Source organism: Dasypus novemcinctus, chromosome 19 (genome assembly GCF_030445035.2).
Source record: "Dasypus novemcinctus isolate mDasNov1 chromosome 19, mDasNov1.1.hap2, whole genome shotgun sequence".
Lineage (NCBI taxonomy): Eukaryota > Metazoa > Chordata > Mammalia > Cingulata > Dasypodidae > Dasypus > Dasypus novemcinctus.
Window position 1 is genome coordinate 81,776,565 of NC_080691.1, and position 12,185 is coordinate 81,788,749.

At 58.1% G+C, this 12,185-nt stretch overlaps 1 protein-coding gene across 2 annotated transcripts; it reads right to left on the bottom strand.

Annotated features, from left to right (window-relative positions):
* Positions 1-85: 85 nt before the first annotated feature.
* MPND (MPN domain containing) lies at positions 86-7,640 on the bottom strand. Of its 2 annotated transcripts, none has more exons than XM_058282071.2 (13): positions 7,143-7,640; positions 6,385-6,644; positions 5,496-5,732; positions 3,990-4,125; positions 2,736-2,820; positions 2,486-2,582; positions 2,170-2,242; positions 2,014-2,090; positions 1,773-1,941; positions 1,612-1,682; positions 1,227-1,316; positions 747-788; positions 86-305 (listed from the first exon to the last, which is right to left on the bottom strand). In XM_058282071.2, exons 1-13 carry the CDS (start codon positions 7,147-7,149, stop codon positions 219-221), a joined length of 1,431 nt encoding a protein of 476 aa, XP_058138054.1. In that variant the 5' UTR covers positions 7,150-7,640; the 3' UTR covers positions 86-218. The 2 variants fall into 2 exon arrangements, with proteins under 2 accessions (XP_058138054.1, XP_058138053.1); XM_058282070.2 differs by having other exon boundaries at positions 747-839; positions 7,143-7,638.
* Between the last annotated feature and the right edge of the window lie 4,545 nt (positions 7,641-12,185).

Genomic DNA, 12,185 nt, shown 5'->3' on the forward strand with positions numbered 1-12,185 from the left:
CCGCCACCAGGAGGGCAGGGCGGCGTGTGGGGCCACCCCCGCCAAGGCGTGGGCCCCGGGCCCAAGGGAGACACGCGGGTGCGGCTTGTTTCTCGTGTCTTTATTATCGGCACCAGAAAGGAGACAGCATGACAGGGCCTCAGACCCGCCCAGGCGCCCCCGAGGGGGCAGGGCATGGGGTTCCCCGAGACCACCCCCACACGCCCGGCCCAGGGCCCTCAGCTGCCCTGCCTGAGGGCGCTGTAGACCTGCTCCAGCGCGGGGCCCAGCCCCTGGTCCCTGGGCGTCCTGCTGGCCAAGGAGAGCTGGAAAGAGGGGCTGCGTCAGATCCCCGCAGCCGCAGGCGCCCCTCGCCGCGCCCCGGTCTCCTGCCTGAGCTCGGGGCCCGGGGACGCGTGGCTGGTGGAGGGGGCACCTGCAGGGCCCGTGCCCCGCTCGCACCCCGTCCGCCTCCAGCCCTGGCCGACAGGGCGGCCTGCAGGCAGCGCCCCTCCAGATAGCCCCAGCGGGTCCCGGTGCCCAGGGAGCCCTTGCGTCACACCCCCCGGGGGGCGGCCAGGGCGGAACGAGGAGCCAGGGCGGCTGCTCTCCTGGGGCGTCGGGGGCCGCGAGTCCACGGGCTCCTCACACTCTACGTGTGGATGGCCCCCACCCCCGGCCCAGGCCGGCCTGCTCCCCGCTCGTCTGCTTTGGGGCAGGAGGCGGCAGGGGCTGCCCCTGGCTCGGGCCCGGGGCCCTGCGCTCACCTTGAGCTTGTCCAGGTAGGTGTGCTCGTGGCTCCAGGGCTCCTGGAAGCGCACCAGGTCGGGGGCCCCCTTGTAGAAGTCCAGCAGCAGCGTCTGCGGGCGGCGCAGGATGGCACCCTCCCTCCCACCCCCCGCCGGGCCCTGGAGACGGGGCGCTGCCTGCCCCCCGCAGCTTCCAACCCCACACAGCAGGGGCCAGCAGCCGAGACCCACCTCGAGGGTCCAAACGAGGGGCAGGAGGGCAGGGCCCGACCCCCGCGCGGCCCCAGCCCCGCGCCCTGGCTCCGTCCAACAAGCCCGTCCGGGGCCTCTCAAACCCCCACGATCACCACTACCTGGGCACCTCTGACAACCCGTTTCTCTCCTTGGGGACTGGGTGGCCGGGCAGAGGGGGCCGGGGGCCGGGGGCACGCAAGCGGCCAGGACCAGCTGTCCCGACACTGCGAGGTGGTGCCGCGCTGCGCCCAGGCACAAGCTCACCATCTCGCGCAGGATGTCGTTGGTCAGGAAGCCGTCCTGGACGCAGGCCATCTCCACGTCCATGGGGATGCCGTAGTCGCCCGGTCTTTGCTGGCGGGACACGGGTCCGTCAGCGAGGACTCACCGCGACCCCCGGTCCCGGGACGGCGGTGCCCCGGGCTCCAGGCTCGACTGTCCCTGGATCAGTGGTCCAGAGCCACTGGGGGCCCCGCAGGGGACAGCGAGGGGAGGGGGCGGCGGTGTCCAAAGCTGGTCCCGGCAGGAACCTCAGGCCACGCTTGTCCCCATGTCACAGGTGGCAGCAACCGAGGCCCCGCCCCCCAAGAGCCCTGCTGGCCCGGCATACCTCCCCCGCACCCCGCAGCCGCCCCCGCTCCCCACCTACCTCGGGCGGCGGCATCACCCAGAAGGGCGCGATCTTGGACTCGGGGCCGGGGTTGCCGGGGTAGTAAGGGGCTGGGGGGAGAGGGGGAGACGCCAGGCCTGGATGGGGCGCTCGGCGGCCCCCGCCCCCCAGCCCCGGGGCCCCGCGCCCGAGGGGCTCACAGCAGAGCAGGGCCAGGCAGGGCTGGAAGCCATTGCCCGAGCCCTGCAGCCGCAGCTGGTACTCCATCTGCGCGTCGATGTCCCGCAGCGAGGGCAGCGCCGGGCCGTGCGGGTGACTGTGGTACCAGCCCACCAGGGACAGGCCCCGCAGGAACAGGCTGTGGCAGATCTGGGGGACAGAGGCCAGCTGGAGCCCCGGGCGCCCCCAGCCCCCCACCCCAAGCCCCCGGCGCCCCCTCACCTCCTCTTCCACGGCGGCCGCCGTGTCGGGGTCCCCGAGGCGGCTCCGGCAGGGAAAGGCTCTCAGCACCGTGAGCACTGCGCGGAGGCGGGGTGCGGCGTGGGTACGGCTCCCGCACCCCAAGCGGCCCCCAGCCCCCCCGGCCCCCATACCCACTCTGGCTGGTGGTGTCCCAGCGGCCCCCCAGGTAGCCCACGACCTCGCTCCGCGTCAGGTGACTGTGGAAGTCCTGGGGACAGGATGGGGGGGGTTAGGGAGGGTGACATCAGAGAACGGCCCAGGCCACACCCCCGCCCGCTCCACCTCGACGTGTATGCAGCGCCGGCTGTTTACCACTGCGAGCCAGGAAGACAGGCTCCTGCCCTCGTGGACGGATGCTCCAGGGTCCCGCCCTCCCTTGGGTACCCCAGGCCCTGGGAGCCCCTGGCCCCCCCACCCACCCCGGGCAGGGGAAGGGCGCTCAGCCACCCACCAGCAGGAACAGCACGTTGCTGGAAACAGCCACGTTGAACGGCTGGAACTTGTTGATGGCTGCAAAGGAGGTCACTTCCACCAGGGTGTGGGGGTCCCTGGAGGGGCCGGGAGGGGCCCTCAGCCTCAGGGAACCCCAGCCAGCTGGGAGGAGCGGAGGCCTGGCTCCCCGAGCCCTGTCCCCTCCCACGCCCAGCAGGGGCTCCGGGGCAGCCGGGGAGGGGTCGGGGCGGGCAGGAAGCAGGCCTCACCTGGCAGAGTCCCGGCTGCCCAGGGTGCAGTAGCGGACGGGCACCCGGACCCTGCTTTCCACTGGCTTCCCGGGGGGGGCGGCTTCTGGGGGGGGGGGGGGCAGGCAGCGTCAGTCCCTCCCCAGCCCAGAACTGGAAGACAAGGAAAGGGCAGTTCAAGAAGAAACAAGTGCAGAAAGGGGAGGGGAGGGGAGGGGAAAAAGAGGACAACAAGAACAAAAAAAAGAAAAAAACAAAACAAAATTTTTAATAAAAAAAAAAAAAGAATAAAAAATGTGGATATTTTTTAGGAGGTACTGGGGCTTGAACCCAGGACCTCATACATGGGAAGCAGGTGCTCAGCCACTGAGCTACAACTGCTTCCCAATGAGAATTGGTTTTGTTGTGCTTTTTTAGGAGATACTGGGCATCGAACCCAGGATCTCATACATGGGAAACAGGCACTCAAGTGCTTGAGCTACATCTACTCCCCAGAGTAAAAGATTGAAAAACACAAGAGTAAAACAAGAAATAGGAAAAAATGAAAATCGGGACACAGATGTGGCTCAAGCGATTAGGCTCCCGCCTACAACATGGGAGGGAGGCCCATTTGTTGGGTTCCCGATGCTTCCTAAATAAGACGCAAGCTGGCGCCCAGATAGGCACAGCAAGCTGACCCAACAAGAGACACAAGAAGAAAAAACATAACGAGAGTACAAAGTAGGGGGCAGAGTTTCCCGGTGCCTCCTAAAGAAACAAAACGAACAGACACAGCAAATACAAACAACGAGGGGGTGGGGAGAGAAAATAAAATAAAAAATCTAAAAAAATAAAAATAAGTATAAATAAATCAGGCTGCGGGGCTGGGAAAGCAGGCAGCAGGCTAAGAAATTGGGCAGGGAGCTATGAAATCAAACGGGGAGCTCAGGAAAGGTGGTGATGATTTCAAGAAGTCAAGCCGTGGGTGAAAGAAATCAGGCAGCGAGGCTGGGGAATCAGGGTAAGGCCTAAGGAAATCAGGCAATGGGGGGGTAAAGAAATCCTTTAGGGGAGCAAAGAAATCAGGTGGCACATACAGAAAGAGGGTCACGGTACCAAGAAATGCATCCTTAGAGCTGGAGAAGTCAGGCAGTGAGAGTGAAATTAGGCAGCGGGGAAAGGAAAAATCAGCGGGGCATCTGGTGGGGTGGGGGCTGAGGAAAACGAAGGTCTGGCCGGTGGGCAGCCCCTTCCCCCAGCGGAGCCCGGCCCTGCCCGCTCCCCGATGCCCCTCACCAGGGTGGGCAGTTTCCAAAGCGCCCTTCCCCGGGGGTCTGCGGCTCTTGTCCTCTGCAGACACTCCAGCCGGAGCCTCCTCCTCCTCCTCCTCCTCCATCAGCAGCTCCTCCTCCTCCCCTTCGCTGGCCGGGCTCTGGTGGGGACAAAGCGGAGGGGAGCGGTGAGCCCCTCAGCCGGGTACCCCCGGTCCCCACCAGGCTCCCCCAAAAACCTGACCCAGGCGAGCTGGAGCCCTAGCACCCTGCCATTGCGCCAGGTGCCCGCTAGAGGGAGGCAGCGAGCTGAGGCTCTGGGGGTGGGGAACGGGATGGGGGGCAGGCACTTCACAGGTTGGAGTCCCTTGTCCAAGCTGTGTGTCCTCCGGCAAGTGCCCTAACCTCTCTGATCATCACATCTGGAGAGCACTGACAGACCTCCGGCCCTCACAGAGGTGGCGGTGTCGGGGTGAAATGGGGTCGTGTGTGTGTCAAGCATTTAGCAAATGCGCTGGAGCTCCCTTCACCGGCCAGGCCCCCCCATCGCGGCTGAGGGCAGCTCTGCCCACCCACTCGCTCAGGACAGCAACCTTCCCCGAACCCCCACGTCCCAGCCATCTGCAAACGCCGTCAGCTCCACTTTCAAAATCATCCAAACCCTGCCCCCTTCTTCCCTCGAGGCCATCTCCCTGGTCCAGCCCCACCAGTGCCCACCTCGTCCCCCAGCTCCCACCGTCCTCCCCGCAGCAGCCAGAGGGCGCCTGTGAGCAACTAGTTGGGGCCCACCCCTCCTCTGCCCACAGCCCTCCATGGCTCCCACCTCCTTCCCAGTAAAAGCCCACGTCCTCCCCGCAGCCCTCCAGGCCCTGCACGCCCCGCACCGCCCCTCCCTGCCCTGCCCCCTCTCTCCCTCCCCTCCAGCCTCGTGGGCCTCCTAGCCTTTGCCAAGTCCCTTCCCCATTACTTCCCCCTCCCGTCCCCTGCTCAAATGTCATCTGAGCATGCACAAGGATCGACTTATTGGTTCTCTCTCTCTCTCTCTCTCTCTCTCTCTCTCTCTCTCTTCTCTATTTTAATCAATACACCCAAAAAAAGAGCCTGGCTGAAAGCATTTCCTAAATACCTGCTAAATGAATAGCCAATGAATTTTACAAATAAAGAAAACCGAGGCACACACAGGGTCCCTGGCCAAGTTCACCCAGCTGGTAAGTACTCGAGGAACATGGACACTTATAACCTTGGCACTCAAGGCCCCCCAGCACCTGCTCCCTGCCAACATCTCCAGCCCCACCAGCCCCCCAAGACATCTAAGCCGCCAGCATCACCAGCTATTCAGTTCCCTAAGCAGCATGTTGTTTTGTGCCTATATGGCTTTGCACATGCCATTCCCAAACTCCTACCTATCCGTCAACACCCCAGCTCCAACATCCCCTCTCTGCAGACCAGCCCTGGGAGGATCTGTGTCCAGCGGGGCACCCCTCCTCCGACGAGCTAGGGAAGGTTTGCCACGGGAGGCTGCAGGACGCACCTCGTCAGTGGCAGCTGATGGCACATGGAGCTGGTGTCGCCTCAACCAGGCAGCCTTGTACTTGTCCAGCTTCTGGCCCTTGTACTTGACGGAGGCCCAGCCGCAGCCCGACTTCTTGGCTGGGTTCACCAGCTTCTTGCAGTGGGTGGCCCAGGCGCTGGGTGAGTTGAACACCTGCCCCGTCTCCTGCCAGACGATTCTCCCATCTGGCTGCAGGTCCCCCATGAACTTCTTCCCCTGGAGCGACAGTGGGCTGCCTGGGCCTGGGGCCTGGCACCCGCTGGCCACCAAGCCCCCTCCTCCGGGAAGCCCTCCTTGATCCCTGGCTGCTCCCGGGGGCCCGGCACCCACTTCCCCCTACAGCACCGCTTCCAGGACGCCTTCCTTGGATCCCAAGGTCAGCTTGGGCCTCTGCCTACAATGCCTGGGTGTCCACCCGAATCGGCATCTCGTCACCTGTCTATCTGCCCCACTGGACTGTGTGTCCCCTAAAGGCAGGGGACAGGGACTGCCTAGGTCAACACTGAGTCTCTAGCACCCAACACAGCCTGGCACACAGCAAGTGCCTAATTCACCAATTGCTCCCACTCAGAATTGACACAGGAAGGATGGCAGGCTACAAGCCATGGGTTTTACTCCTTTAATCCTCACCCAACCCCAAAGAAAACAGTCCCAAGGTTACAGACGGGAAAATCGAGTCACTGAGGGGTCCAGAGAACCAGGAAGACGCTGCCCATCGCCCCTCTCTGAGCCTCAGTTTCTCCCTTTGTGGGATGGGGTGTTGGGCGAACCACATCCGCCCGCCCAGAAGGGCTTGCCCTGGGTCTGGAGGCTCCGGGCCTCAGTTTCCCATCCCCACACCAGGACAGACAGCGAGATGGGCGCTCACCAGGTAGTAGATGGACAGCACCCCGGTGCCCGGCTCCAGCAGCGAATCTTTGAGCAGCACCCGCAGCGTGACCGCGCGCCGAGTGAGTGCACCCCCCAGCCCGCCGCCGCCCCCGCACCCGGCCCCGCCGCCGCTGCTGCCTCCGCTGCGCCCGCCGGCCGTGCCCGCCGGCCGCTCGTGGTCCTCGGCCTCCACCTCGTCCTCGTCCTCATCCGGCGCCTCCTCGACCGCGCCGCCCGCCGGGGACAGCGGCTCCGGAGCTGCGGGAAATGGCAGGCTGCAGCGGAGTCCCGCGCGCCGAGCTGCTCCGCACGAGGCCCGCCCAACCCCCTGTGCCCGGCGCTCTGCACATCAGCAGCCCCCGCCCAACCCGCCCAACACGCCTTGGCCGCTGCGCCCCGCGCGTCCACCGCCTCCCGCGAGGCCCGCCCAACCCACCCCGGCCGCTGAGCCCCGCGCGCCCACCGCCTCCCGCGAGGCCCGCCCAACCCGCCGCGGCCGCTGCGCCCCGCGCCCAGCCGCCCGCGCGAGGCCCGCCCAACCCGCCCCGGCCGCTGCGCCCCGCGCGCCCACGGCTCCGAGCGAGGCCCGCCCAAACAACCCCGGCCGCTGCGCCCCGCGCCCAGCCGCCCGCGCGAGGCCCGCCCAACCGGCCCCGGCCGCTGCGCCCCGCGCCCAGCAGCCCGCGCGAGGCCCGCCCAACCCGCTCTGGCCGCTGCGCCCCGCGCGCCCACCGCCCCGCGCGAAGGGGGCCCTACCTGCCATGTCCGCAGCACCCCGCGCCCGGCCCCCTGCGCGCTGCCGGCGCTTTTCTCTCGGCACGTGACGCGGCCCCGCCCCGAGTGGGAGGGGTGTGCCCGAGCCCTGGGCCGGGGCAGGTGGGCGGGTGAGGGACGCTTGCTGGGGCCAGCAGGGAAACTGAGGCCCGGGCCCTCCGAGACTGGAGAGTGAGCGTGGGAGCTCGGTCTCTTGGGATCATTCGGGAAACTGAGGCCACCGTCCCTGGGAGAGGGTAGAGCCTGGGAGCTCTGCTCATGGATCCAAGCGGGGAAACTGAGGCTGGGACCTCTGCTTTCGGGGCGCTCAGTGGCACCACCCTATAGGGGCTGGAGGACGCGGGGGACTTAGCTCACTGGGATGAGCGGGGAAACAGAGGCCCGCGGCCACCACTCTTGAGAACCTTGGGGACCGGGGGAGAAACTGAGGCCCGGGGAATGAAACACGGTGTCCCCTGGGGCTTGCGCGCTGGACTCGAGAGGCAAGTTCGCGCCCAATGCGGGTGCCAGTCACTAAAAGGTTAATGCCCACCCTCGCGGTCCCGCCCTCGCTTCCGCTGAGTCCACGATTGGGCCAGAGCGGGAGCCCGCCAGCCTATTACAAAAGGCCTGTCTCATGTTCAGCCAATGGACAGCAGCCGCCGCGCTCCTTCGAGCCAATCAGTAGTAAACGGAAGCTTCCCTGAGCTCAGCCTCAGCCAATGGGCAGTCGTCTACCTCGGCCAATCCGCAGAAGAGCCTGAGTTTCATGTATCCAATCGGCTACAAGGGCTGGTACTCAGCCAGCCAATCAACGCCCGAATCAAACCTGCCCCGCCGGCCTGGCCCGGCCCCGCCCCCAGCCCTCTTGGGGCTCCGCCCGGGGGGCGGGGTCTGGCTGTTGGCGCCCCGGCTGGGGCAGCCGGGTCCTTTGTCCCCGGCCCCTGTCCCGAGACCTTCGCCCCGGTCGCTGTGCCTCCTCCCAGCGCCGGGATCCCCCTCCCACCGGGTCCCTACAGCGCGGGAAGAAGGGAGGGCAATGGGGGGCGGGGGCCGGCAGGATTGCATGAGTTAATCCATGCAGTGAGTTTCGAGCAGGATTTGTCACATAGTAAGAGCGGGAGCGATGTCAATTATTATTTCTCTTTTTGGGCTGCCCAGGCCTCTTGTGAACCCCCACCCTGGGGTCCAGCCACCAACGGGCAGCCCCCAGGCAGGCGCCCAGCAAAGCCCAAATTGGCTTCAGTTTAGTCCATGTCCTCACCCACTTATTTCCACTCTCTACCTTCCAGGGCCCTCTCCCTTCAGCCTCTCCGGCCCCCAGTTCCTAACAATCCCCTCCCTGAGTCTCAATCCCCCTCCACTTTCACCCCCACCCCTGTCCATCTTACACCCTGACTCAGGGGGGTCTTTCTAAAATACAACTGTTACCACCTCCCTCCCTTGCTCTAAACCCTTCCATGGCTCCCCATTGCCTTTGATAACTGAAATTAAAACGAACCGCTGTAACCTTATTGTCCCTACGTGGCAGATAGTATTACCAACTTTATTAGACAGCTGGGCAAGATAAAGGGGTTGGCCAAGGGTCATCCAGCTCTTGAGTGATTTACAAAGATCATTCTTTGCTCCATGTATAAAGTCCACACAGCCTAACCCTGTAAATATTAAGGAAATTGAATGTGTAATTTAAACACTCTGGAAAAAGAAGTCTCCAGGCCCGGGTGGTTTCACTGGAGGTCTAACAAAGTTTAAAGAAGAATTAACACCGATTTTACACACTCTCTTTCAGAAAATTGTAAAGCAGGAATACTTCCCAATTCACTTTTTGATGCTTATATTACCCAGGTACCAAAACTAGATACAGACAATCCAAAACAAGACAGCTACAGAGCATATCCCTCATGAATTTAGAAGCAAAAATCCTTAACAAAATATTGGGAAATAGAATTCAACAATATATATATAAAAGAATTATCCACATGACAAAGCAGGGTTTACTGCAGTAATGCAAGGATGGCTTGATCATCAAAATGCAATCAATGTGGAGGAGATGTGGTTTAAGCAGTTGAGCACCCACCTCCCACATGGGAGGTCCTGGGTTCAGTTTCCAGTGCGTCTTAAAGAAAAAACAGACAGAATACAAGCAAAAAAACAAAAAACAAAAACAACGAGCAGACAATGAGCACAAACAACGAGCAAACAGATGAGGGAGCCATCTGGGGGATGCGGGGATTTCTATCAATGTGAAAGAAAACTGGAGAATAATCTAGAGATTGTATAACATCGTGAACCTGGTAGTGGATGAGGATTGTGTTTAATAGTACAAATACAAGAATATTCTTATATTAACTAGAATAAATGTATGTATTATTACAGGGCAGCAAGACTATGGTAATGCATGGGGAAAATACAATTAATGTATTTTTGTACATTGTAATATGTACAAAATATTATACATATATTACATTGTACATTGTAATATTCTTGCATCAGTGTCATAGAAGGTGCTCTATTAATGCTATCAAGGGTCTCAATAATGGGGTATGGAATTTTTTTCTTCTGGGCTAAGGAAAACATTCAACTGAGGCAGTGACTACACAACTCTGTGATGGAAGTGAGAGCCACTGAGTGTACACTTCGGATGGAGGGAACAAGGCGTGTATAACACAGGGAATCCAGTGGCAGATGGAGGGCTCTGGTTAACAAGACAAATATGAGAGTTATATTTGTCCCCCTGAATTATAACAAATCGACAATACTAATACATGGTGTTAATAATAGGGACATATGGAAAAATATACCAAATATATGCTACAGACCATATCTAGTAGTAATATTTTGAGGATGTTCTTTTGTAATCTGTAAGAAATATTCCACAGTAATGCAAGGTGTTGGTGGAGGAGTGATGTATGGGAATTTTGCATATTATGCATGATTGTTTTGTAAACTCACAACTTCTCTTATTAAAAAAACATTTTTTAAAATTCACTCAAAGTAATCCACTGTATTTTACAGGCTGTGGTAGGCAGAAAAGTGGTTCCCCAAAGATATCCACATCCTAATCCCCAAAACCTGTGAATATATCAGGTTACATAGCAAGGGATTTAGGCTTGCAGGTAGAATGGAAGTTGCTAATCAATTGACATTAAAAGAAGGAACTTATCCTGATTATCCAGTTAGGCCCCGTATAATCACAAGGTTCTTAAAATGGGAGGGGGAGGGTAGTGGATATGGCTCAAGTGATTGAGCTCCTGCCTACCACACGGGAGGTCCCAGGTTTAGGTTCCTGGTGCCTCCTAAACAGGATGATCAAAATAGTGAGCTCATGTGATGGGCAGGTATGGCGAGCTGCCACAACGTGATGATGCAACGAGAGACACAAGGAGGAAAAACCAGGAGACACAACAAAGCAGGGAGTGGATGTGGCTCAAGCAATTAGGTGCCTCCCTCCCATGTGTGAGGTCCTGGGTTCAATTCCCAGTACCTCCTAAAAAAAAGTTCAGCACACAACAAATAGACACAGCAAAATGCAGAAACAACAAGGGAATGGGGAGAAATAAATAAGTAAATCTTTTTTAAAAAATGAGAGGGGGAGGCAGAGAGAGACTGATGCTCTGGGAGAAGGACTCAACCCACCTTTGCAGGCTTTGAAGATGGAGGAAAGGAGTAGGAGCCAAGAAAGGCAGGTGGCTTCTAGCAGGGGGGAAAGGCGAGGTCCTAGATCCTTATTTGAAGTCCTTTCATGATTAAAAAACAAAACAAAGCTCGGCAAACTAGGAATAGGAAGGGAGTACCTCGATTTGGCAAAGAGCAAATCATAGGACTGGAACATACATAGTACTGGAAGTTCCAGTCATGCAATAAGGCAAGAAAAAGAAATCAAAGGCATACTGATTGGAAAGGAAGAGATAAAACTGTCCCTATTTACATATAACGCAATATAGAAAATCCCAGGGAACCTACAACAATTTTTCCAAAACCTAAAAAGAGAGTTCAGCAAGAAGGCAGGATTCAAGGTCAACAAACATCCATTGGATTTCTGTACACTAGCAACGTTTTCACCAGAACTTGCAAAAAGTGAATTTAAAAATACAATGTTGTTTACAATTGCTCAGAAAAATTAAATATTAATTGTAAACATCACAAATCACGTGCAGGATGTTTTTGTTTTAATTTGTCACATATTCTTTAAATGAGAATATTCTTTTTTTACTGCAAACTGCCTTTTTAAAAACAAATCAGGGAAGAGGACTTGGCCCAGTGGTTAGGGCATCTGCCTACCACATGGGAGGTCCACGGTTCAAACCCCGGGCCTCCTTGACCCATGTGGAGCTGGCCCACATGCAGTGCTGATGCGCACAAGGAGTGCCCTGCCACCCAGGGGTGTCCCCCACGTGGGGGAGCCCCATGCGCAAGGAGTGTGCCCCGTAAGGAGAGCCGCCAAGCGCAAAAAAGGTGCAGCCTGCCCATGAGTGGTGCCTCACACACGGAGAGCCGATGCAGCAAAGTGACCCAACAAAAAGAGACACAGATTCTGGGTGCCACGGACAAGAGGGTGAGTGGCCACAAAAGAACGCACAACAAATGGACACAGAGAGCAGACAACTCGGGGGGGCGGGGGCAGGAAAGAGGAAATAAATAAATAAATAATAAATCTAAAAAAGAAAACAAAACAAAAAAACAAATCATTTGCTTTTTTTTTTTTTTTAGGAGGTAGTGGGGACTGAACCTGGCAAGCAGGCACTCAACCAGTGAGCTACACCTGCTCCTCCCCAAATGATTTGCTTTTAGTTATAAAGACTCTGAAAGGCAATACCTTCTTTTGCAAAACCAATAAATACAAGAATAAATTGTAAACATATGCAAAATGCCCAAGATATTAGAAAAAGGGAAAAAAAAAGGAGACTGATTTATTTCAGTATTTTTAAAAATCAGAATTTATTCCCTAAACTTTTCAAAGAGTAATTTTGAAGGTATGACTCAAACCAATTTTTTTTAAAAACCATGAAATACCATTTTATAGCTGCTTTTTTTTTAAGATTTATT